At 43.5% G+C, this 27,327-nt stretch overlaps 1 protein-coding gene across 23 annotated transcripts in view; it reads left to right on the top strand.

Moving 5' to 3' along the window:
* Positions 1 to 27,327, top strand: part of LOC117421196 (calcium/calmodulin-dependent protein kinase type II subunit delta) — a 144,728-nt gene that overhangs the window by 52,968 nt on the left and 64,433 nt on the right. For all 23 annotated transcript variants that reach the window (XM_059030833.1, XM_059030840.1, XM_059030848.1 and 20 more), the window contains exon 3: positions 12,849 to 12,908. In XM_059030833.1, coding sequence (XP_058886816.1) covers positions 12,849 to 12,908 — 60 coding nt within the window. The remainder of the gene's footprint in view (positions 1 to 12,848; positions 12,909 to 27,327) is intronic.

Below are 27,327 nucleotides of genomic sequence, written 5' to 3'. Positions count from 1 at the left end.
TTTAACCCAACATTTGCTTGCTCTCCTCACTTGTAAATACACAATATTCAGACTCAAAGATGGACATTTAGTTCAGTACTAACCCTTTTTCTTTTGCTCAAACATGCTAACCCTTTAACTACAGTAGCACCGACTAAGCCCAGTTGATTAACCACATAGAGCTCGTTTTGAAAATGTATGCAATGGAAACTGAAGCCAATACTAACACTATTTCCTTTTTTCTAAACCTCTACTGACTGTTGATTTACTTTTGACCATACATGTTAACCTTTTAACTTAGCATTAACTGAACCCTTTTTAAAAGCACTAAAATGTACTGAACCGAATGGATATGGTACCAGTAAAGGGTTAAACTCTACGTTTCTATAAAGTATGAATTTAGTATCATGTATCTGAGTTTACTTTAAACAGTTAGGGAATAGCGAAACATTTAGTACTGTACGTAGAATTTTGGCGCACAACTTGTTTGTTCTCAACAGTCTGTCAGGAATGGTACTTTGGACATGGAAATGAGCGCCAGTATTTACACAGGCAAGTGTCCTTGATTCAAAAGCAAGAACCATAACTTTAAGGTGCATTTAAAACATGACACTTTGTAAATTCCCAATTACTGTGGCAAGCCAGAAGCTATTAATTAGTGTCAAATATGGTAGATCATTTTTGTATTATAACCTTGTAACGATCACTCTGCACAACTGAGAAGCAGTTGCACTGTCCTCCCTAAGGAGAGACTACTGGCCCTATTCCTATAGCTAAATAAGTCAGCAAGAGTGACAGACAGCAAAAGCAGGGACGTCAGAGGTGTCAATTTCAAGAACAATCGGTTTATTATTGTGAACAATAATGTCAACAAATGAAAAAATGAACAAATGAATGAAATGAATAATGATAAGAAAGGAATAGAAATAAGATGGTACAGATAAGTATGTAGGGACAAACAGAAGGCTAAACAGATTCACAAAGTAGAAAATGAATGGTGTCCGGAGGGTCTCCAATAAACCCACACTCACAAACACAACACACACCGATAAAGACCAAGGATAAATAAATAGATACAGACGAAAAACAGTGACTTGTGGAAACAATTACATTTAACAGTCTCTATGGCAATGGTGGGAAAATGACAGGTAGGCCCAACAAGTCCAGTAAAGCAGGGTAATTGAAATCCATACAAAGTAACAAAATAACAAAAAAATACAGGAAACAAAGTATCAAATTAAAGTAGAAAAAATCCAAACAAAAAAGAAATGATCTCACCCACAAATAAGGCAGTCCAGCAAAGTGTCCCGAAATGATGGTGATTGTAGAAGGTTGAAAACATTGAGTACGTTGAAATTGTTGAGACTGTCCAGTAGTGTTGAGTTGAATGGTGAACAGTTGTTTGGAAAAAATCAGGAGGATCAGGAAAAAATGGAGACTGTCACACATAAAACAACAAACACTAAACAGACCTAGAAAAACAGCTAAACTTAAACAAGTAACAGTGAAAACAAAAAGAGCAGCTTAGACAAAGCGCAGCGACAAAAGAAAATGAACGGATGCACTGGAATTATCTAAGGATGGTAATGGATTCACTGAAATTTAAGTAGAGAAAATGCTGTAGTTAAATGGATTCCTCTGAGAAAGGGAGTCTCCCTCAGGCCTGATTAGCCAGCTTTAATACAGGTGCTGGCTACTAAGGAGCTCTGAGATTGGAGGGGTGGAAATCTGAATGAGCCAATGGGGAGAGAGGATGAATAGAGGGTGGTTGCAAGGAACTATGGGAAATGAAGTTTTGACCTGGCCAGGCTACTGACCCTAATTAAAGGGACAGGTGGGTGAGACTTACACCCACATTATGTAGCATGGGAATTGCTACATATTCCCCCCCCCCACACTGGAGGTGCAAGGGACGAACGCCATAGTAGCGTTTTAAATTAACAATATTGATGGTATCCTCTTTGAAATAATCTGGCTCCCCCCACTTGAGTTTGTAGTTGTTGGGTCCAAGTCTCTTGGTTACAAGAGCTGGCCCAAACCATTTAGGGGCAAGTTTTGCGGAAAACTTTCCGGAGGCATCAGATAAGGGGTGAGATCTTATCCAGACTAACTCACCTTCTTCATACTGACAGTGTGCTCTCCGGGCATTGTAATTCCGAGCTTGCCGTTTCTGAGCTTTGGCAACGTGATCCCTCACCTCTTCGGCAATCTGCTGCTGGCGATCTAGCAGTTGGTAGGGATCGGTGGATGGAGCAGGAGCAACAGCGATTAATCGGTCCAATGGGCCTCTGATGGTCCTTCCGAGCGCTAGTACTGCAGGAGAGAAGCCTGTGGTTTCATGTTTGGCGGTGTTGAGGGCGAAACGAAACTCGGGTAGCCACTGATCCCACAGCTGATGGTTTTTCCCGACAAAAGATGCAACCATGGTCTTTAAGGTGCGGTTCACGCGTTCTGTCAGGTTGGTCTGTGGGTGGTAGCTGGTGGTGAGTTTTTGTACTACTCCCCAGGTCTTGCACACCTCTGCGAGTAGCTGGCTCGTGAACTGAGGTCCACGGTCTGAAAGAATGTGTTGCGGTGTTCCCCATAGAGTGAATATTTCCTGCGTCAAAATGTTCACAATTTTGGTGGTCTTACTGTCCCGCAATGGAAACAGCTCAACCCACATTGTGAAGTAATCAACAATGACCAGGATGTAAGTGTTACCTTTTTTACTTCTTGGGAAAGGTCCCATTAGGTCCAGACCCAGCATCTCTCCGGGCTCCTTCACAGTAGTGGACTGGAGTTGACCTGCAGGTTTGGTGTTGGACGGTTTGTACTTCTGGCAGGTTTGACACTCCTTTATGTGGTGCCATGTATCTTTACGGATGGAGGGCCACCATGCAACCTCCAGCATGCGCAACAGGGTCTTCATCCTGCCCAGGTGACCTCCCAAAGGGTTGTCATGGTAGTGGTGGAGGAAGGAATCCGTCAGCTGTTCCGGAATAACCAGCTGGTATCGGAATCCCTGTTTAGGAATGGGCACCCGGCGATACACAAGTCCCTGCTGTTGGATGAAGGAGATGCGGTTATCATTGGCAGTATTGGAAGCAATGTCATTGATGATGTCAGAGATAGCTGGGTCTTTGGACTGAGCGGCCGCAATCTGGTCCATGGTGGTGGGAAGATCCATGCTACTCGCAGGGGCATTGCTAGCACACACTGATGCAGAAGGAGTTGAAGGTGGTACAAGTGGAGCTCTGGAGAGTGCATCAGGTACAAGATTCAGACTACCTTTCCTGTAAATAACGGTAAAAGTGAATTGTTGTAGGCGAAGAGTCCAGCGGGTCAGTCTGGAAGAGGTTTTTGGGTTATTGAATGCCCAGGAGAGTGCAGCGTGGTCAGTGACAACCTCAAACTCCATCCCCTCCAGATAATGCCGCCATTTTTCTACTGCCCACACGACAGCGAGACACTCCTTTTCAGATGTGGAGTAGTTTTTTTCGGCAGAGTTCAGTAATTTGGAGGCGTAGGCTATTACCTTCTCATCATCTCCTTCTAGCTGAGTCAGAACCGCTCCAAGTCCTACATCGCTGGCATCAGTAAAGACTCGGAACGTCTTGTTGATGTCCGGGTGAGCGAGGACTGGAGGACTGATCAAAGCTTCCTGGAGGAGTTTGAAACTCTTCTGGCACTCTCCTGTCCATTTCCAGGGGACATCTTTCTTTTTCAAGTTGTTAAGTGGGGCAGCAATATCCGCAAACCTGGGGATGTACTTGTGGTACCACCCTGCCAAACCTAGGAACCGTTGAACCTCCTTCAAGTTGGTAGGAATGGGATATTCCTGGATGGCTTGGAGCTTGTGGGGATCAGCAGCTACACCCTCACCTGAAACCACATGACCAAGGAAATGGAGAGTGTGTTTAAAGAAGTGGCATTTTTTGAGATTGAGAGTAAGACGGGCCAGATGAAGTTTGTGGAAGACAGCTTCGAGGTCTTGAAGATGCTGCGCTGAGTTTGGTGAATAGACAATGATATCATCTATGTAGACGAAACAGATCTTCCCTCGGAGGTCTCCTAACACTCTCTCCATCAGCCGTTGAAAAGTGGCTGCAGCATTTTTTAACCCAAATGGCATTACATTAAATTGATAAAAACCAAAGGGTGTAGTAAACGCAGTCTTCGCTCTACTTGCTGAGTCCATCGCCACTTGCCAGTAACCCGAGCGTAGATCAAGGGAACTGAATACCGCAGCACCACTCAGGGACTCCAGGATGTCATGAATGAGGGGCATGGGATATGCATCAAAGACAGTCTTTGCATTCAGCTTTCTGTAGTCCACACAGAACCTGTAACCACCATCTTTCTTCTCTGTGAGCACCACTGGAGAGGACCATGGGGAGTTAGATGGTTCTATAACTCCGTCCAGAAGCATGTCTTGGACGTGTTCCTTGATTAAAGCCTTCTTCAGTGGAGACGCTCTATACAGTCGACCCCGAACAGGGACTTCGTCCTCAGTGGAGATGGAGTGACGGGTGACGGTGGTCATTCCCAACTGATCAGTGCAGACTGAAGACCACTTTTGCTGGAGGTTCTGGAGTTGTTGCTCGACAGGAGATGGTTCAGCTGAAGTGATGGTCATGGTCACCTTCGCCGGTTGGCATGGCTTTGGATCCGAGGTGGTAGGTGGCTGGCAAGATGTATGGAAGTAGAGGCTGACACTCGATAAGGACCTGTCCCAGGAAGCTTCCCCCTCATACCGTGGCAAAAAAGGATGGTAGGAGAAATCCTTCTGGTGTTTGACACCATACTGCCTATTGACAATGTCAATCTGGGTATGAGTTTTCTCCAGGAAATCCAAGCCTAGAACCAGGGGAAACGTCAGGTGATGATCCTGTAGGATATATGTGCCTAGAAACCAGATCTCTCCGTGGAGAAGGTAAGTGAGGCGAACTTGACCTTTGGCCTGGTGTGACTGTCCATCCGCCAGCATGAAATACTGGTCCTGTGCAGACTCCAGCTCTTCCCCTGAATGAGCGATCTTCCTCCAGAGACTCTCTCTCATTAGAGTGAAAGTGCACCCAGTGTCCAGGACTGCAGGCCCTTGGAGCCCTCGAACGCCCACATCCACGATCAGCAGAGTCAGGCTTGCAGCAGGAACTATATTTTTCTTCTCCTGGCTTCTCACCATGCTGACCTCTGCCGGCTTCTTCATAGCTCCTTTATGGCTCCTATTGTCCTGAACGCCTTTGCTGGATTTTGCCTTGACCCAGTATTCCCACTGAGCAGCGTTGTCTCTCTCCACCTGGGTCCCGATGCGCACCAGTTCTGCCACTGTCTTCACTGTTCCCCTAAGACAGCTTGCCAGTTTGGGATTACAGCTGTTGAGAATGCGACAAACCAACTCAGTCTCCTCCAAGTCTGGCTTCCAGCGCAGACATAGGGCACGGTAGTCATAGGCAAAGTCAAGGATTCGCTCATCAGGAAGTTGGAATCTGGAGCGAAGTCGGTCTTCCACTTCGGTCTGGAAGTCAGACGGCAGAAAGGCTTGACGGAAGACAGTCTTGAACTGTTCCCAGGAGTGGATTCCCTTGCGCTCTGCAACCCACCAGCTCTTTGCTGAGCCTTTCAGCACACTGGACATGGTTGCCAGGATCTGATTTGGTGTCATGGGTCGTAGCGCTAGGAATTCATCACATTTGTCCAGGAAGTCAATGGCATCGCTGCTGGCCTCCCCGCCAAACTCTGGGAAGTTGATTTTAATGGCCAGCTTTGCTTGGGAAAGACTTCCTTCAGTTCTGGAGCCATGGTAATCAGCAGACCCACCGTCAAAGGAGAATTGTTGGGGTGCAGACCGCTTTCTAGAGGAGAGAGACGGCAAAGAAAGTGGCAGACGAGGGGTGCTGGTCTTTTTGAAGAGTTTCTTCAGCTCTTCTCCCCACAGCACATCGCGGCGTTTCAGGCACTTCACCACTTCCAGATCCATTTTGTCAAGGGCCTCTTGCCTTCGATTCTCCATATCTGCGAAGCATCCTTCGATGTAACCTCGCAGGACCTGTTCACGATTAATGCTGCTCTCCTGTAACTCAGACAGCTGTGTTTCCAGTTGCTCAACACGGTCAGTGAGATGGGAACAGTGCTCAGTCAATTGCCCTATCGCAACACTGTCAGTAAGGTTCCCTTCATCATCATCGCCTCCAGAAAGATCTGCCCCTTCCTGGGTAATGTACAGGTCACTAATGCGGGTGGTTATCTCTATGATAGGCTCTCTGATAGTCACATGGGGTCTATCTCCAATCTCAGAGAAGTTTAGCGAAGTCAAGGTCTGATTTTCCATTTCTGACATTAAGTTCCCAACAATTTAAACTGATGAATTTAGACTTGAATTTAATGACACAAAGGGTCCCCATACGGGCCACCAATTCTGTAACGATCACTCTGCACAACTGAGAAGCAGTTGCACTGTCCTCCCTAAGGAGAGACTACTGGCCCTATTCCTATAGCTAAATAAGTCAGCAAGAGTGACAGACAGCAAAAGCAGGGACGTCAGAGGTGTCAATTTCAAGAACAATCGGTTTATTATTGTGAACAATAATGTCAACAAATGAAAAAATGAACAAATGAATGAAATGAATAATGATAAGAAAGGAATAGAAATAAGATGGTACAGATAAGTATGTAGGGACAAACAGAAGGCTAAACAGATTCACAAAGTAGAAAATGAATGGTGTCCGGAGGGTCTCCAATAAACCCACACTCACAAACACAACACACACCGATAAAGACCAAGGATAAATAAATAGATACAGACGAAAAACAGTGACTTGTGGAAACAATTACATTTAACAGTCTCTATGGCAATGGTGGGAAAATGACAGGTAGGCCCAACAAGTCCAGTAAAGCAGGGTAATTGAAATCCATACAAAGTAACAAAATAACAAAAAAATACAGGAAACAAAGTATCAAATTAAAGTAGAAAAAATCCAAACAAAAAAGAAATGATCTCACCCACAAATAAGGCAGTCCAGCAAAGTGTCCCGAAATGATGGTGATTGTAGAAGGTTGAAAACATTGAGTACGTTGAAATTGTTGAGACTGTCCAGTAGTGTTGAGTTGAATGGTGAACAGTTGTTTGGAAAAAATCAGGAGGATCAGGAAAAAATGGAGACTGTCACACATAAAACAACAAACACTAAACAGACCTAGAAAAACAGCTTAACTTAAACAAGTAACAGTGAAAACAAAAAGAGCAGCTTAGACAAAGCGCAGCGACAAAAGAAAATGAACGGATGCACTGGAATTATCTAAGGATGGTAATGGATTCACTGAAATTTAAGTAGAGAAAATGCTGTAGTTAAATGGATTCCTCTGAGAAAGGGAGTCTCCCTCAGGCCTGATTAGCCAGCTTTAATACAGGTGCTGGCTACTAAGGAGCTCTGAGATTGGAGGGGTGGAAATCTGAATGAGCCAATGGGGAGAGAGGATGAATAGAGGGTGGTTGCAAGGAACTATGGGAAATGAAGTTTTGACCTGGCCAGGCTACTGACCCTAATTAAAGGGACAGGTGGGTGAGACTTACACCCACATTATGTAGCATGGGAATTGCTACAACCTTGCTGAAAAGAGTAATTGAATAGTTAAGTTTAGTCTAATAGTATATGTGTGTTAGGCCAGTGATCTATGCCAATGTACCTTTTGTCCAGCTATTCTGTTTTATAATGTGCATGTCTTTCCTGGAATCTGAGAGAGACAGTATGTCCATTTGTCCTGATTATAGAATAGAAACTTAGATTTTAATGATCTCCCTGTATCCAAGAACAGTTCCATTTTGATAGGTTACATATTAATTTAGTTTTAATGTTAAGTGATATTTTTATATTAATAATCTTAACAATATTAGTTTCTGGTATCCTGCTCAATTCCTATTCAATTCCACACTGAAACCTGCTTTCAAGTGGTGCTAATTACACTAGATGTCCTCTTGATTACAGTATGATTATCCGATCCTCTAGTTTGAAGCAATCACTTGTGGCATGTGGCAGTGGAGTCCCTGGCATTTGGCAGTTTTCATGAGGTCATTCCAGGTGTGTCAGACAGCCTCTCTCACTCTAAGCAAGGAAAGCTGACAGCTACTTAACCTGCTTCTTCAGATGGATAAACTGGACATGAATGTAATGCAGGATTAGCTTTGAAACCTTGAATATAAGCTTGTCCCTCAAGACACTCTCTTGATGACAAAACAGTACTGTATCCATTGTGAATGAATCGCTATCGGTGCCAAGAAGGTATTCTTTAAAGCGAAGTTCCTGTTCCTGTTCCTTTAGCCAGAGCATTGGAAAAATCAGTTTCACCACAAGGGTGTTCCCTTAGGTGAAGTGTTCCCTTAGGAGGTGTTCTTACTGCATTATATCACTTTGATATAGCCTGTACATTACATTTATAAAATGCAAATTTACAAGTGTTTAAAAGGCAATTCTTCTATTCCTCAAAGGTGATTTTTTGTTGTTGTTTTAATTGGAAGGTTTCTCAATTTTATTAAACTGCAAGTAAATAAGGAAAACTTTAAACCAGGTTAGTCACTGGCAGCTGTATCACTGTACTGATAAAATTACTTATCTTAAAGTGATCTATGTAGGCAAATCCATTGGGAAATTTTCTTTGTAAATGACAAAAAAAAAAAAAAAAAAAACTAAAAGAAAATAGTGGGAGCAGCAACTGAAATGGTTGCCTTTTCATTTGCTTTACTAATCTCATATTCCCCCTTATGAAAGTCTTATGTCAGCATTTGCCTTAATTAGCTACAGGCAGCTTTTAATGAAGTTTAATGAAGCATTGCTGTTACATTTCTCTAAACAAAAATACCTAAGGACTTTAAATACAGTAGCTTCAAATTACATATTTACGTTTTTTTTTTAATTTATTTATTTTAACTTGCTGTGGTTTTTATTGCAATTACCCAAGTCTTTAAGGTGATTTTACCTGACTTGAGAAGTTGCTCCTCAGTTTTAGTTGCCAGTCAAATATTACATAGGCTACAAACTGCCTATAAACTGCCTGTCATATTTACTGTACCCTGAAAACTACAAAATCAGTGCATGAATCAGTCAACCCATATTACACGTCTAAATTTGGAGTGTGCATGGGAACAAAAAAGAGAGGCTGTTTTTTTCTGAGTTTTGGGAAGCATTTAAGCAGTATTTGCAATGTGCTAGAAAAGTCATAACTTAATGGCTGACACTATAAAATAAGTAGTAAGGATATTTAAAATAGATAAAAGATGGCTACAAATCTCTGGGAAATGGACAAATATATATTTTTTGCAGTGTAATGAATCATAATGAATCAATACATTCTGAAGGGTGGTTATGGCTGCTTTTCTAAATGCTGCTGCTAACAGCTCGTCTTTCATGGGTGCAGTACTTTTTCTTTTTCAACAGAAAGTGTAAAACAGCTTTATTACGAATACTGTAATTTGTATTCTTATCGATTCCCTCACTGACAGCAACATCTTCATCTTAGTTACCAAACTGAGCAAAGGCAGCAGACCACATCCCAAGTGATATCTGTCCTTCTGCCAGCTAATTGTCACGTTCCACTAGAAATCCTTTCCTTTTTTCATTGATTACCACCTGGTAGAGCCAAATCAATGAGGGTCATGAGGGTCATTGCATGTCAGCAATCAGCCATTCATTATAGTATTGTCTGGCCTCGTGGAGGTTTCCCTGCCGGTTTCAGCTCTTGACATGACACAAACAATGATAAAGGAAATGGTGAAAGACATGCGATAGAATTGATCTGTGAAGGAGAGCTATATCATTATGGTGTTTTGTTATGCATGGCTAGGCATTGATCTGTATGGATTTTCATAGTATTCTTTTGCAAGCCCACGACTTGCTGATTTTAAGAAATGTAGGTCTAACTTACCATAATCTTGTAAATGGTGTTTTGAATATGAAAGCATTCATCACATCTTTTGCATATATCTTCAGGTAGAACATGATCTGTTCGGAGATGAAAAGATTATTTTTTTGTTCTGAGAATGGGAATGCATTACAAAACATATATATAATTGTTTGCCATCAGGTTTTCATGGAAATGATTAATACAATCCTTTCTTGTTTTTCTCTACTGGCTGTAATCATTATTCTGTCACCAAAGTGTGCAAATGTTCTTCACAGGTGTTAATAAGAGTACAATTAGTTTATATTGATTTGTGTATTGTGTTCAATTGAATTCCATCAACAGTCCAAAGCACCTTTTACCATTGCATATTTTAGCCTTTTAGTATTGTTCCCCTTTCTTAACAGAGATATTCTTACTGCAACATATCCTTTAAGTCTTGATTTCAAGAGTAGCGTTCGTACTGTTGATTTGATGGACAACGACACCTGTGCCTTCTGCCAGTTCTGTTGTCAATTCAACGCTTGTCTTCTTTCTATTCCTTAAGGATATTATCTTCAAGTATTGCTCATCTATATTTTAACTCAAAGAGCCAGCTGCCCAACATTTCAATATGTTGTACATATCTTTCTCAAGGGAGCATGTGTTTGAATCAAGACATTGGAGGTGTTTATAGGTTTTTGACAGCATGACTACTTGTTATTGTTTATATTCAAATCCATGATTTATTCTTACATGATGTTATGGTGTTCTATATATTGTGACATCATTTTTACTTATATCTTTAAATCTGTATTCATTCTAATTAACATTATTTTATATAAACTTATATTTATATTATCATGCAATGCTGGCTCTGAGGATCAGCCTTGATTTGGCCTCCCCAGTACACCAGCATGCACAACTTTTGTTTATTTATTTATTTAAATGTTCTATATTTATTGCAGTTAATTAGTTCATTCTTTTCTGTTGAGTCCCGCTGGCATAATCGTGTTCAGTCTATTTATCCATTTACTGTTATTCTTCTATATGTCACATTGTCTAATTTTAGCTGTTCTAATACTACAAACTTTACATCATTTACTGTATGTCATGTCCTTGACTGGTGAAGTGCTGTACTATTGGTTCATTCATTTTTTTATTTCTAATTAATGAAAGGTGGTTCTTAATTATTTTATATAAAAGTTGTTCCAGTCTCTCCAACATATTTTATTTCATCACATTTTTCACAGGCTATTCCATAAACAACATTGCTATTTTTACAGTAGGTATTAGTTTTTAGTGGATATTTGTTGTTCTTTATTTAATTATATTTGTACACACTTTACATGTACTAGCGCAAGTATTTGTATTGTATTCTGTCAATTATTCTTTTATGCTTACTGTAAATTGTCTTCTCTTTCGAATGGTACAACTGGGGCCTTAAATACGTTTTTCAGTTTTTCTGAATTATGCAGAATCCGCAAGTGTTTCCAAACTATCTTAGAAATATTAGGCACAAGTTTAGGGTAAGTCATTACTAATGGGACTCGTTTGACCTTTTTATCTCGATTTCTATAGATCATCTCTTTTTAGTTTATCCACTTTTCTTAACTCCGTCTCAAATTCTTTCTTTGTATCGTCTTTTTTAAGATTAGTTTTTAATACATTTCTTTGTTTTACATAGTCACTTTCTTTTGAGCATATCTTTCATATTCTTATTCCTTTGGGACTACCCTTTTAGTGTGTATTGGATGTGCAGAGGACATGTGCTACCATAGTAAAACTTGGTGCATGTCAGTAGGTTTACAGAAGAGGTCAGTCTCAATTGAACCTTCTTCAAGTTTTACTATGGTATCTAAAAATTCTATTTATTTTCTTGTCAGTCGAAGGTCTACCTTAATATTACTGTGTATTTCATTTGCCATTTTATCAAACTGGAAAAGAGATTCTTCTCCATGTGTCCAAACCCCAAAAATATCATCTACAAACCGAATGTATTCTAAAGGTTCTCTTTCCAATTTTCTAATATATACACACACACACACACACACACACACACACACACACACACACACACACACACACATGTTCAATCAAAGAAACTACATAATGATATTGTAAAAGTCTACCGGAAACCATAATAGTAGTACAGTATTTCATGTTAGATTTCGATTTTCAATTTTTGTCAGATTTTTGTTAAGTAGATGGAAAAGCAGTATGTAATTCAATATGTTAACATAACGTTATTGGGCAGGTTGTATTCAATTTTGTGAAGCAAAATTATGTAGTGTGCTGCAAAACCTTGTTGTCTTGTTATCCGACTGTATAGGCTGATCTCACAGGCCCCGATTTAGCACTAGTCTTCGACTGCCTTACCTACTGTATCATTAGATAATCCAAGATTAGTGCTTATCAGAGTTGGTGAAACTTGACGGTTGAGCAACTTTCAAACACATTTTGAAAACATGAATACAATCATCACTGTTTAATTTGGCTTCACAGTTGCTGATAATTTCAATAAAACCAGAGTCATTGTCACAGATGAATAATGAACATGGTGCATTTTATTTAATAATGTATACTAAGGAGAGGCAGCTGCGATGCAACACTTTGTTTTCAATACTATGCTGGTGCTAGCAACGACATAAAACACATTGTACTAATGTCCTAATATTGTACATTAAATTACAGCTTTTTTACAATGTCAACATCGTGAAACACAGAACAATAATGGGTACAGTATGTTAGTAGCATTAGAGGATTGATATTTAATTTACTGTACTCTAAATGACTCGCCTCTGTAATGCAAGACTGAATTTGGCCTTCCATTTGAAATTTTCAAAGAACCTCAAGCACTTCTAAGAACCTTAAAAAGGTAAAAGCACTGTCAGCTAATTAGTGCTTATTTACAGAGTGTTTTTCCTGATGAAGAGATTATTTATTTATTTTTTATTTTTTTTAAGCTTTGTAGTTTTTGCAATAATGTTTTAATTGTTTTTGTCTACCCACAGATCACCAGAAGTTGGAAAGAGAAGCTAGAATCTGTCGACTTTTGAAGCACCCAAACATTGGTAAGTTCACTTTGACACTGTACTTTACAATCAGACCAGCTGACTGAGTATGGTGTCACAGGCCAAAAATGTATTGATATCCATGCATTGCGCATTTATACTCCAGGGCACCACACATCTCAGCAAAAATTCAGTTTGTCCTTGTTCTCTTATCAGAGGGTGCCTTAAGTACAGGCCCATACCTTTTTAAGAGCGAGGGAAGATCTGGGCCAGTTGGTTGGATATCTGAACAGACATGGCCTGAAAAACTAACCCATTTGTGCTTTGTGCTTCTAGGTTTTAGAAGCTCAGACATGCGTTTTACCTTTTTAAGTGTATTAACATAATGGGTCCATACCTAAAATAGCAATGCCTCTGAAAGTCGCAGACGAACAGCTGTCGACTTGCAGCACTGGTTCAACGTTGACTCTGTGAACTCACCAACTTTAGGAGCTAGTGAGCTAGCCAAAAGATGGCAGCATCCACTGCAAACATAACACTGTAATAAACAACATTTTCTTCTGTATATAAATGTATATCAATGTGGCAATGTGCCCCGCCCCTGTGTGCATTTGTGTGTTCTGTGTTGTATATATTATTATTATTATTATTATTTATTTCTTAGCAGACGCCCTTATCCAGGGCGACTTACAATCGCAAGCAAATACAAATACATTCAAGTGTTACAATATAAGTCATACAATAAGAACAAGAAATACAATAATTCTCAAGTGTGACAAACCACAATTCAATAATACAGCAGATAATAGTGAAAGTTACATCAGGATATGATTAAGTAGTGATAGTTACATCAGGATATGATTAAGTACAAAATACTACAGATTAAACACTTGGGAGATTACAATATTCTGAGGTACAGGATTAAATGCAGTAAAATAGGGGGCAGATAAGAGCAAAATAAAGCATATTTAAATGAAGGGTGATAGTGTCCCAGGATACAACAGAGGAGTTCTACAGGTGCTGTTTGAAGAGGTGAGTCTTAAGGAGGCGCCGGAATGTGGTCAGGGACTGGGCAGTCCTGACATCTGTAGGAAGGTCGTTCCACCACTGCGGAGCAAGGGTGGAGAAGGAGCGGGCTCGGGAGGCAGGGGAGCGTAGCGGAGGTAGAGCCAGTCTTCTAGTGCAGGCGGAGCGGAGAGGTCGAGTGGGGGTGTAGGGAGAGATGAGGGTCTGGAGGTAGCTGGGTGCAGTCTGATCAAGGCATCTGTAGGCTAGTACAAGAGTCTTGAACTGGATGCGAGCGGTGATCGGGAGCCAGTGGAGCGAGCGGAGTAGTGGAGTAGCGTGGGCGAAGCGAGGTAGAGAGAACACCAGGCGAGCAGCAGAGTTCTGGATGAGCTGGAGCGGACGGGTGGCGGACGCAGGGAGGCCAGCCAGGAGGGAGTTGCAGTAGTCTAGGCGGGAGAGTACCAGGGCCTGGACCAGGAGCTGGGTAGCATAGTTGGTGAGGAAGGGTCGGATTCTTCGGATGTTGCTCAGGAAGAATCTGCAAGTGCGTGCCAGAGTGGAGATGTGCTGGGAATAAGAGAGGCAGGGGTCCAGGGTGACTCCAAGGTTTTTAGCTGAGGAAGAGGGAGAGAGTGTGGTAGATTCCAGAGGAACAGAGATAGAGAGATCAGAGGAGGGGGAGGAGGAGGGAAAGAAAAGGAGGTCAGATTTAGAGAGGTTGAGTTTGAGGTGATGCGAGTGCATCCAGGAGGAAATAGCAGACAGACAGGTAGAGATACGGGAGGAGATGGTGGAGTCAGAGGTGGGGAAGGAGAGGAAAATCTGAGCATCATCAGCATAGAAATGGTATGAGAAACCATAGGATGCGATGAGGGGGCCCAGGGAGCGGGTGTAGAGAGAGAACAGGAGAGGACCCAAGACTGACCCTTGGGGGACTCCAGTCAAGAGAGGGTGAGGTGTGGAGGTTGCTCCACGCCAGGTTACCTGGTAAGTGCGGTTGGAGAGGTAGGAGGAGAACCAGGCCAGAGCAGTGCCAGAGATCCCCAGGTCAGCAAGAGATGATAGTAGAATAGAGTGATCAACAGTGTCAAAGGCAGCAGAGAGGTCGAGGAGAATTAGGACAGAGGAGAGAGAGGCAGCTCGGGCACACTTAAGTGAGTTGGTGACAGAGAGAAGGGCGGTTTCAGTGGAGTGAGCAGAGCGGAAGCCAGATTGGAGAGGGTCAAGCAGAGAGTGGTTGGACAGGAAAGCAGAGAGCTGGCGGTGTACAGTCCGCTCGAGGGTTTTGGAGAGGAAGGGTAGGAGGGAGACAGGACGGTAGCTCTGGAGGGAGGTGGGGTCGAGGGTAGGTTTTTTGAGGAGGGGAGTGATAGAGGCTTTTTTGAAGGCAGAGGGGAAGATGCCAGAAAGTAGAGAGGTGTTGAGGAGGGAGGAGATGAAGGGGAGTAGAGCAGGAGCAGCAGCTTGAAAGAGGTGAGTGGGGAGGGGGTCCAAGGCACACGTGGTGGGTTTGTGACCCTGGAGCAGGGAGGAGAGGTCAGAGTCTGAGAGGGGCAAGAAGGTGGAGAGGGAGGGCGAGTTAGTAGGGGATGTAGTGGGTGTAGGGGTTGGAGCAGGAGGGGGTGCGGGGGAGGGAGAGGTGTTAAAGAGTTTGCGGATATCTGAGATTTTAGAAGAGAAGAAGGAGGCAAAGTCGTCAGGGGAGATAGAGGAGGGAGGAGGAGGGGGGGGAGGGTTTAGGAGGGAGGAGAAGGTAGAGAATAGTTTACGTGGGTTGTTAGTGGAGGCTTGGATTACAGATTGGAAATAAGCACATTTAGCAGAGGAGAGAGTAGAGGAGAAGGAGGAGAGAAGAGTGCGGTAAAGGTCTAGGGCAGCAGGGAGTTTGGTTCTCTTCCATTTCTTTTCAGCAGATCGCAGTGTGATTCTTGCCGAGCGGAGCACAGAGGAGAGCCAGGGATGGGGAGGGGAGGGGCGAGCGGGTCGGGAGGTGAGGGGACAGAGGGAGTCGAGGGAGGAGGTGAGTGAGGAGAAGAGGGTGGAGGTAGCAGAGTCTACGGAGAGTTGTGAAAAGGAGTCGATAGGAGGGAGGTGAGAGAGAGCAGTGGAGGCAAGGACAGAGGGGGAGAGAGAGCGGAGGTTACGGCGAGAGGTGACAGTGGGGGTAGGAGGAGCAGGGAGAGGGGGGAGAGACAGAGAAAAAGAGATGAAATAGTGATCAGAGAGGTCCAGGGGGGTGACAGAGAGGTTGGAGGGGCAGCAGGCCCTGGAGAAGGTGAGGTCCAGTTGACGGCCAGCTTTGTGGGTAGGAGGGGACGGAGAGAGACAGAAGTCGAAGGAGTGAAGGAGAGGGAGGAATCCAGCAGAGTGGCTGGGGTTGGAGAGATGGATGTTGAAGTCACCCAACAGGACAGTCGGGGTAGACAGAGAGGGGAGGGAGGAGAGTAGATAGTCGAGTTCATCCAGAAAGTGAGTGAGAGGCCCAGGGGGGCGGTACAAAACAATGAGCAGGAGTTGACAGGGAGAGGTTAGTTGGACTGCATGAAATTCAAAGGTAGTGACAGAGAGGGAGGTGAGATCAGAGGGGACAGAAAAGAGTAAGGAGGGAGAGAGGAGAAGACCCGTCCCACCTCCCCGTCCGGTGAGACGCGGGGTATGGGACAGGACGTAGAGAGAGGACAGGGCAGCAGGAGTAACAGTGTTATCAGGGGACAGCCAGGTTTCAGTGAGAGCAAGGAAATCGAGCGAGAGGTGGGAGGCAAAGGCAGAGATGAAATCAGCTTTGTTAGCAGAAGAGTGACAGTTCCAGAGTGCACCAGAGAGTGTGCGGGAGGGGGGGAGAGGCAGAGAAATGAGGTTAGAGGGGTTGGAGGAGCAGTAGCGGAGGGAGGGCAGAGGACGAGGACGGGAGGACAGAACAGGGATGTGAGAGACAGTCATAGCAGGACAAGCAAGACAAAAGGCACAGTAGGAGCAGTGGGGTGGAGGATACAGAACTGACTAGTAGATGGCTTCTTCCAGAGCGCTGGTAGGTTCGGATCTAGTCGAACAGCGTCTCAGCGCAGGCCTCCCCTCGCTGGACTCCCACAGCTAGACTCCCGGCTATATGCGTGCGTGTGTTAATGTTGGTGTATAGATTGGTACACGGGATATAAACGGGTCTGTGTTTCACGTGTATTTAAAGTGTAGATTTGTATTTAGGCACGAGGAGAGCACAAATCAATTCACGTGCTGGGATTCAAGTGAATAATTAATTAGTAATTGAATCCCAGCACAACAGTATATATAGATGCACATTTTCACTCAGTGAGGGTTGGGTGTTCGGAAGAGGAGAACGGGTGAGAGAGAGAGGAGAAACTAGAACGTAAAATCATTAAACGTAAAGATAAGTGTGTGTACTCACCGTGTTTGTTTGTCTCCGTGCACCGTTTGTTTAATGTTAGTCCGTTTTGTTTGTCTTTTTATTTTGGCGTGTAGTGCCGTGTCCTGTGTTTTGTATTCCATTGTTCAAACCTTTTATTTTCTGTCTGTTATTAAATGCTGAGCGCAATCACGCGCTCAGCTTTACCAAAACCCCATCTCTCTGTTTATTTACTTCCTGCTTCTGGTCTGACGCCACCCACTCTGGCCGTCTTTGTGACACGTGGTGTCATCGTGGGATAGCCGCGCCTCCAAGCGTCAGACCAGGAGGGGTTTTGGTTAAAAAAAAAAAAAAAAAAATATATATATATATATATATATATATATATATAATGGCAGAAGACGCCACAAAATGGCGGGACTGGTTCCTGGAGAATGCTGGGCTGGAGGCCCAGGCTCTGCCCATAGTCGTTCGGGCCCTGTGGATGATGGACAGTGAGAGATGGGAGGCCTATCAGCAGGAACACACCCCAAACACCTTGGAGGAAGGTGTGGAGTTTCTCCTCAGCTACCTGGAGGCAACGATAAACGGAACAGCAGCCCAGGTAGCAGGACCACCAGCAGAGGAGTACCTGCTGTCCCCATCTCCACCAGCAGAGGGTGAATGCCTGCTGGTTTTGCCTCCACAGCCCAAGCGGGAGACAGATAAAGAGGTGAAGGACAGGGAGGAGGAGTGCCGCCTAAGGGCCAGGCATCCACGGCGATGTAACAAGCCATCGTCGGGGTGCCTCCTCTGCGACCAGGATCACCTGTTCGCCCACTGTCCCTTCCGCAGTTATGGGGAGGAGCCTGAGCGTCCACAGCCCAAGCGGGAGGAGCCTGAGCGTCCACAGCCCAAGCGGGAGGAGCCTGAGCGTCCACAGCCCAAATGGGAGGAGCCTGAGCGTCCACAGCCCAAATGGGAGAAGCCTGAGCGTCCACAGCCCAAATGGGAGGAGCCTGAGCGTCCACAGCCCAAATGGGAGGAGCCTGAGCGTCCACAGCCCGAGCGGGAGGAGCCTGAGCGTCCACAGCCCGAGCGGGAGGAGCCTGAGCGTCCACAGCCCAAATGGGAGGAGCCTGAGCGTCCACAGCCCAAGCGGGAGGAGCCCGAACGTCCTACGCCTGAGTGGGAGGAGCCCGAACGTCCTACGCCTGAGTGGGAGGAGCCCGAACGTCCTACGCCTGAGTGGGGGGAGCCCGAACGTCCACAGCCCAAAAGGGAGGAGTCGGTGCGTCCACAGCCCAAAAGGGAGGAGTCGGTGCGTCCACAGCCCAAAAGGGAGGAGTCGGTGCGTCCACAGCCCAAAAGGGAGGAGTCGGTGCGTCCACAGCCCAAAAAGAGGGAAGTCGGGGCTTCCACAGCCGTAGGACCCAAGCTGCCAGCAGAGGGAGAATGCCTGCTGGTCCCACCTCCACCAGCAGAGGGTGAATACCTGCTGGTGCCGTCCCAAGAGCCAGAAGGGGAGGAGTTACAGGCTCAACCCCCTGAAAATTTTTGGGGGGGAGAAGGGCAGGATGCTGGTGTCCCCCAGCAGCCTCTAGCTATGCTGCTGAAGGCAGCACGGCGCGCACATGCCCAGCCGCCACAGCAGAGGGAGCCAGCACCGCCACAGCCTCCCTCTGAGTGGCCAGCATCAGCCCCATCGCCTCTACCTCCGCCACCTCCACCGCAGTGGGAGGACTGCTTGCCCCTCCCACCTCCACCAGCAGAGGGTGAATACCTGCTGGTTCCACCTCCACCGCAGTGGGAGGACTGCTTGCCCCTCCCACCTCCACCAGCAGAGGGTGAATACCTGCTGGTCCCACCTCCACCAGCAGAGGGTGAATGCCTGCTGGTTCCACCACCGCCAGGAGCAGAGGAGCTGGAGCTGCCTCTGCCTCCACCACCGCCAGGAGCAGAGGAGCTGGAGCTGCCTCTGCCTCCGCCACCGCCCGGAGCAGAGGAGCAGGAGCTGCCTCTGCTGCCCGTACCTCCGCAGGGAGTACGGTGGCCGGAGCCCCAGAAAGGGGAGCTGCCGGCCACGAAGGGGGAGGAGGTCTGGAGACCACCAACCCCAGCAGCAGTTTCGCTGCCGGAGATCGTGGGGGAGGTCCGGAGACCTGCTCCCACTGCAGCTTCTTCGCTGCCGGCAGTACTGTGGTCGGAGCCCCACCAAAGGGAGCTACCGGCTACAAAGAAGGGGGACGAGGTCTGGAGACCACTTTCCCCAGCAGCAGTTTCGCTGCAGGAGTTCTTGTGGCCGGAGCCCCACAGGAGGGAGCTGCCGGCTACGAAGAAGGGGGAGGTCGGGGGACCACCTGCCCCCGCAGCTTTTTCGCTGCAGGACGGGACCAACAGGCTGTCAGCCGTGCCACTACCGGCAGGGGTGCTGACAGCATGGCCAGCCATGGGCCCACTGAAGCCTCCCTTCCCAGCCCGAGACTTTGTCCTGGACTGCTGGATTTTTAAGGGGGGAGGTGGCCGTTGAGGCCATGTGTGCTGCGCACAAGGGGGGGTATATGTGGCAATGTGCCCCGCCCCTGTGTGCATTTGTGTGTTCTGTGTTGTATATATGCGTGCGTGTGTTAATGTTGGTGTATAGATTGGTACACGGGATATAAACGGGTCTGTGTTTCACGTGTATTTAAAGTGTAGATTTGTATTTAGGCACGAGGAGAGCACAAATCAATTCACGTGCTGGGATTCAAGTGAATAATTAATTAGTAATTGAATCCCAGCACAACAGTATATATAGATGCACATTTTCACTCAGTGAGGGTTGGGTGTTCGGAAGAGGAGAACGGGTGAGAGAGAGAGGAGAAACTAGAACGTAAAATCATTAAACGTAAAGACAAGTGTGTGTACTCACCGTGTTTGTTTGTCTCCGTGCACCGTTTGTTTATTGTTAGTCCGTTTTGTTTGTCTTTTTATTTTGGCGTGTAGTGCCGTGTCCTGTGTTTTGTATTCCATTGTTCAAACCTTTTATTTTCTGTCTGTTATTAAATGCTGAGCGCAATCACGCGCTCAGCTTTACCAAAACCCCATCTCTCTGTTTATTTACTTCCTGCTTCTGGTCTGACGCCACCCACTCTGGCCGTCTTTGTGACAATCAATTATAAAGATCACAAGGAATAGCCCATTTTTTAATTCATTTAGAATCCACCTCCATTCAACAAAGTATTCCCAACTACCCAGTAATGTTGACCTTTCAAGTGTTGATTTTAATATATACTTTCTAAAAGTTAATATTGATATATTATATACATTATTTAATGCATGTAATGGCTGAAACTTTACTCAGTGCAGCTATACAAGTACAGTCTGTATATTTTTATCAGGGGTTTTGGTTTTCCTTTTTGTGAATCCAACCTTGGAACTCACATGATTTGTCTCTGAAGACCAGCTTATTTGTAATTAATGTCTGTCGGGGGCTTGGCGTTTAAGGAATTAGGATGTTTTGCATTTGGAAGGAAAAGAAGCACAGACCAGACACTAAATCCAGTCCAGTTATTTAATGTATTCTGATTTTCCTCCATTTTAAATGTCATTCTTTACTTTTTTGTACACTATTGTTCCAAATTACCCAAACTGCAGTAGCAAGAAAAACTAAATAACTACTGTTTTTTAAAACAGATTATTTATATATGAATTACTGTATGTATTGTGCTATATTTATATTTAGATCAGTTTGCCTTTTTATTAAGGGCGCTTAAATGTTTCTGTAGCAGCTTTTTCACCTGCTAATTTCATCTTGTAAGACATTTGAGGCACCGACTTTTGGAATTTCCTCAGGCAGAATCTATCGGTACCTACTTTTAAATTCTGACCAACTGTAAGAAAGCTCCCATATTGGTGTAACATGGCTTTTTGGATAAAAAATGACAACTTAATAAATAACATGGAAATTAAGAAAATTAATCCACCTGTAACCCTTAATACCAGGGTAGATATTCTGGTTTAGCCTTTTTGTATTGTACCCAGAGCATGTGGTTTGTCAAGGCATTTTCTATTTCAGCCTTTCCACTGCCAAAATCCAAAAATAGATCTAGGTTTTATACAGATTATTTGAATTTCATTACTGTGCAATAGGAAAAGCCCACAACAGTTCAGAGATTTTTAACTCACTACCTCCCACACAAACAATGAGTGGTGTCAACTGGCATTTTCTGTGGCTGATTTACTCTTGTCGTATCTCAACAGCACCTTACAGTATTTTAACTAACTGCCTCCCAATTCCACCATTTTTTGAAAATGAATAAGGTGGAATCATCAGCCTTTTCATGTTATCTATTCTTACTGTCAATTTTTACACCACACCTCAAAAATATGAACACAAACACTTATTGTCCACTGAACCATTGTCAGAACATGAGTCAATCCAGATATTATGTATGCCTATGTCATATAACTCTATTACTGTTAAATGATCAGTAATAGGGTTAAATAGACTCCCACACAGTACACAGGCAGCATCACAGCAGAGACAGAGCAACAGTTCAACGCCCACTGAAACGGCCACTAAACCACCTGATTTCTCGTTATCCAATGGCCAAATAAAGATACAAAGGCGTATCATACAAGCGTCATCGCTGGGCTTCTGGGTAGTATAGTTTAGATCGGCCCGTACATTCTAAAAGCAACACTTGGGACTATGCCAGTTATAGGGTTAAAGAAAATACCCTCTCATAACTTTGCGGATGCTGTGGTTTAAATAGTGCCACACCTGACATAAAAACGGGCACCTCCTGATAGATTGTGCTGGAAATCCATTCCTGCCTTGTACATTTTAGTGCACGTTTTTGTAGTGGGTGCAGTGTAGAAAGTCACTGAAATAATCTACATTCAGCAGTGTCTGTAATTTGCTGAATTTAGCACATGTCTACAGAATCTTTAAATACTTTTTTGTGCAAAATAAAACTTAGAGGAAGCAATAGCAAGAGCACCTTGCCTTTCCCAGCCATTCAGTTTTTTTAGCCAAATTTACACCCATCCACCATTTAACTCCCACTGCCATATTTTGCCTTTGAACCCATACACTCCATGACTAATCCCCCGGCACATACATAATTCCATTGTACTATTCTATATCTATAATAAAACAATGGAATGCTGTTTTAGACAATAATTAGTGACAAGAGGCTAAACTTGACATATGAAGTCTCACAGCGTAATTTGCACATGCAAATCGTAAAATATTTCAAGAGCTACAGTTCAAGCCGGCATCATGCCGTTTTATGGAATATGTTTTTATGCACTGAAATACTCAGATGGAAGAGAATATTCAAAACTCTGCAAGCCCAAGTGACTGTAGAGTTTTTATTTTGGGTCTGTGTCCTGGCATTTACACACCAAGACGAAATGTGCATTTTGTTTAAATACCAGTCTGCTGTATGTTACATTTCAGTTTTAAAGAAAGCAGCTCAGGGTCCAACAAGAGAAAGCAGTTTTCTGCTTTGGTAATTTAGTGGTAACCTGCTATATGGATGGTGTATAATAATAATAATAATAATAATAATAATAATAATAATAATAATAATAATAATAATAATAAAAATCTTTATTTTTATATAGCGCCTTTCATAGTGGACCACCATCACAAAGCGCTTTACATGATATGAGACTAGGGTGTGTGAACTATACATCAGCTGCAGAGTCACTTACAACAACGTCTCACCCAAAAGACGGAGCACAAGGAGGTTAAGTGTCTTGCTCAGGGTCACACAATGAGAGTGGCTGAGCTGGGATTTGAACCGGGGACCTCTCCTATATATCTTTCTATTTTATGTGTCCTTAATAGGACCTTCTATTATTATTTATATATTTATTTATTTTTACCGAGCAGCATCATCAACAGCTTGTCCTCTGTTAAATAACTCCACCCTTTATATAATATAAAGTGTGTCATTTTGCTTCAGGGATGAGTCACTAAAATGCTGAAGATATTTACAACATTTCTTCTTTCTCTTTCTCTATTGTGATTCCTGCTTTGCATCATCTAGCATGTAGTATTACACTGCTACCTTTTGACTCAAATCAAGTGTTGCCCTGATCTGATAATTAATTGCAAAAGTTTCCCCAGGGACCATAGTCCACAATATACAGCATCTTTCTCTTAACAGGTTCATAAATGATTGTGTGCCAAAAAAAGCTTTAATGCAGTGAAAGTCCTCTTTCAGCCAGTTAGATCCAAACACATGCAGTCAGCTTGGTACAGGTGCAGATGGATACAAGGGAAGAAAAGAAAAAGAGTCCCTCTGTCTGAAATAGTAAGAGCTCTTCAGTCAGGTCAGCTTAGACATCCTGACATCAGACTCGATTACCATCAAAGGCATTATTAGCTGTGCGAAGCTTTAACATCAGGAGATTTAGTAACAGTAAGACACCACATAGCAACAAAGAAGGATTGTTTGGAAGCTTTTAAAATGGCTCTGTGGAATTGGATAAGTCAGTCCCATACTTTTGCTTTCTATTACATTGATTTAAATACCTTAATGTTTGAAATGTTTCCAATTGAAATACCCAAGTCAGTACCTGTGCGTGACTTGTGGTCAAGGTGATTAGGTGGCAGTCCCCTGCAGAATGTGGCTGTTTGGTATGTGGGTGGAAACACAGGTCTGTTGGATTTTTTTTAATGTCATAATCCTCCTGCGAGTCTACTTAGTTGATATCAATTTACAGGAAGGAAGGAAGGAAAAGAAAAGCTTTTTGAACATTCTGACATATAATTCGTTATGTGCTGCATATTTTTCTACATGATTGGTAATTCAAGGTGAGCAGCAATTTTAAAAAGAGCTTTGAAACAGTTTAAAGTTAATCAATCTTTCAATTTCTTTATTTTATTTAGCACCTTTCATAGTGGACCACCATCACAAAGCGCTTTACAAGATAGTGAGGAACAATGCATGATACATCAAATACAGTGAAATACAGGGCATAGTACATTTAAATACAAACAGTAAAAAAAAATGCAAATAAATTAAATACAAGGCTAGGATGTGAATTCTAAACATTGTGGATGTGTGTGTCACACAGAATCATACGAATAAGATGGAGTGAAAAACCTGAAATAGCAATTTAGACAACAGCTAATAACAGATATCAGGCTTAAAGAGCATTGAAAGCAAGAGAGAACAAGTGGTTCTTGAGAGTTGATTTGAAGCGAGTGACTGTGGGAGCTACACACACTAAAGCTGGGAGAGAGTTCCAGAGAATCAGGTCCTTGAAGCTAAAAGAGCATGTCCAAGTGTGGTACACTTTTCCTTGGGTATAACAAGCAAGCCAGAGTCAGAGGACCTCAGCTTGCGTGCAGGGACATAGCGGGTCAGCAGGTTGGAGAGATACTCTGGACCTGTGTGATGAAGGGCCTTGTAGGTAAGCAGGAGAATTTTGAAAGTAATCCTGAATTTTACAGGTAGCCAGTGCAGCTGGGCAAGACAGGGGGTAATGTGATCATGTTTTTTACATCTGGTAAGGATCCTAGCAGCAGCATTTTGAACCAGCTGTAGTCGGTTTTTGGCGCGTGACAGAAGACCACCATAGAGAGAGTTGCAGTAGTCAAGAGGAGATGAATGCATGACAGAGTATCTCTGCATCCGGGAGGGAAAGGTAGGGATGGACCTTTTGAGATGTTTCGGTGGTAGAAGGAGGATTTGACTACAGAGGAGATTTGGACATCAAAGGAGAGGTTACTATCCAGAAGTAGACCAAGGCTTTGTACAGTGGGGGAAGGCAGCAGCAGACAGTTTCCAAGGTTCAAGGAAACAATATTGAGATTCTTGAGTTGAGTTTTCGATCCTACTAGAAGAAGTTCAGATTTGTTAGTGTTGAGCTGAAGAAAACTGGCAGACATCTAGGCCTCGATGTCTTGGATGCAAGCTGAGAGCCGGACCATGGCAGAGGGACATCCAGGGTCTAGTTTTAGGTAGAGTTGGGGTGTCAACCTCAATAGGAGTGAAACATGAAGCTATGTTAGCGGATGAGGTGACCCAAGGGAAGCATGTAGATGTTGAAGAGAAGAGGCCCAAGAACAGACCCTTGAGGGACACCACAAGTGACCGGGTTTGCGTCAGCACTGCTTCCATCATAGAAAACAGACTGCATGCATCCAGATAGGTAAGAGGACAGCCAGAGGACATTAGGTGTCAGAGTGGGAATGAGGCCTCTAGTAGCCATTAGGAGGGATTTGGAAAAGGTCCTCGCTCTACCTGTCCTCGCTCTGACTGCCACAGCTCAGACTGCCCTCGTGTGGCCCTTAGACTGGCTGGCGTTTAGAACGGCTGGCGTTCTAAGACACTGTTTGCCAATTTATACTGTCCTGCAGGTCTAGAGCTGGTCCAGTTTTCACATTATCTAAATTCACTTCAATCTGCTACAGCTCTGAACACTATAGAAAATTAATTACTTCAACCAGCTGATGTAATTACATTGGCAAACAAGCATTCAAATTTACTTACCAATCACTATTCTGTTCCTTCCAACTGCAAACAGTAACACAATCCACGTATTAAGCAGGTCAGTCGCTAGAATCAATGAAAACAATGAAAAGAAAAATTACAGGTACGTTATTTAAACAGTAGGCTAACCTTATCCACAATTGTTTATATGCATGTATACAATGCCATCCGTCATATCCAGTTGAATTGGTTCCAGGGTCTGTCGGATATGTGTGGTGCACAGCTGCAGTTCGCATGAGCTTCTTGTAATTCATTGGTTACCAGCATCTCAATGGTCAGCTGTGAATAAACTGCATGCACTAGCTAGAGAACAGATCATAGAAATGACAGGACAGCTTATAGCCTGCCTGGGAATTGCCAGAAACACGTGACCAATAAGTCCAGGTTTTCATTTAATTGAATCCACTCACAGTGCATGTTTGTGACTGGTGAATAAGCGACTGGATTCATGATTTTGGATTTTGGATTTCTCTGTGCCGTCTTAGTCCCCCTTGACCTAGTTGATCAATGTACCTATCTGTCAACTGAATTTTTGGAAGATGAATCTATATAATAAATACAATATTCTGTGTTTGGAGAGAGCCGGGATGCTTTATATTGCATTAGCAAGCCGATCAATAAGGAATACAGTATATAAATATATAGTATGTGCATGCAGGCCTTTTGTTAAGTATATTCCATCTGCAGCGTTGAAATTAAAATCAAATCCGTTTCTGTGTTTATTTGCTTCACAGCCATATTGTTTGTGGTCAATAAAGCAAATAAGAAAAAAAAATGTTGTTTTTATTGTAACACCAAGTTTTTGTACAGTAGTTCAAAGTAAAATTACAGTTAAAATGTAAGGTTGTAGTTATTGCATAGCCCATACGTTCTCATTAAAGTATGTACAGTATTTATTTAATGTACTCCTGACTTCTGGAGCATTGCTTGTGGTGGGAATTCAAATATTATTTCCTAGTGGAATCAAAATGAACCAGTCTTCACTTTGGAATATGTTCCAAACATTTTCCAACCCTATGAGCTGTCACTTAGTCAAAAGTATTATCCAAGATGCAATTATTCTCAAATGAAAAATGTAATGAAAAAGAAACATATTTTAGCCTGAAAAGGATAAGTTTTCTTTAGGGCTGTTGTTTTTTCCAAGCAGCCCCGATTCCTTTCTATGTCTTCGTCAATCATCTGTTACAACAGTTTAAGTGAGGTAACTAGATCCTCTTACTTTTGTCTAAAAAAAATGTCTGTACCGTATGGGTGTGAGTAATTCTATTCAATTACATACAAGAATATGATCTCAAGTAGTGAAGGCTAGTGGACTCAAGATTTGAAAATATCTACCTGAATAAACATGGAGGATTTGTGTTTCTGCAGTGCAGTAGGTTGATAGGTCTACTCAGTGATGTATAGTGACCTGGCACTTCACTTTGGGAAGGGTTGGTTTCAGAGGACCATGTAACAGTGGGAGCCCCTTTATTCATACTACCTAGACATCACATGTTCTTAAGTGGAACATTGTATACACTTTTGGTTTGGCGTCACACAGGCTTTTTAGCTGTAATTTAAGGCAGTAACTAATGTAACATTTAGACCATATATATACTGCAGTGTTCAGAATTATTGGGGCACCTCTGCGGATTTG

The sequence above is a fragment of the Acipenser ruthenus genome, chromosome 1, assembly GCF_902713425.1.
Source record: "Acipenser ruthenus chromosome 1, fAciRut3.2 maternal haplotype, whole genome shotgun sequence".
Taxonomy (NCBI): domain Eukaryota; kingdom Metazoa; phylum Chordata; class Actinopteri; order Acipenseriformes; family Acipenseridae; genus Acipenser; species Acipenser ruthenus.
Note: the sequence above shows the minus strand (reverse complement) of the source record. Positions and strands in the feature narration are given on the sequence as shown.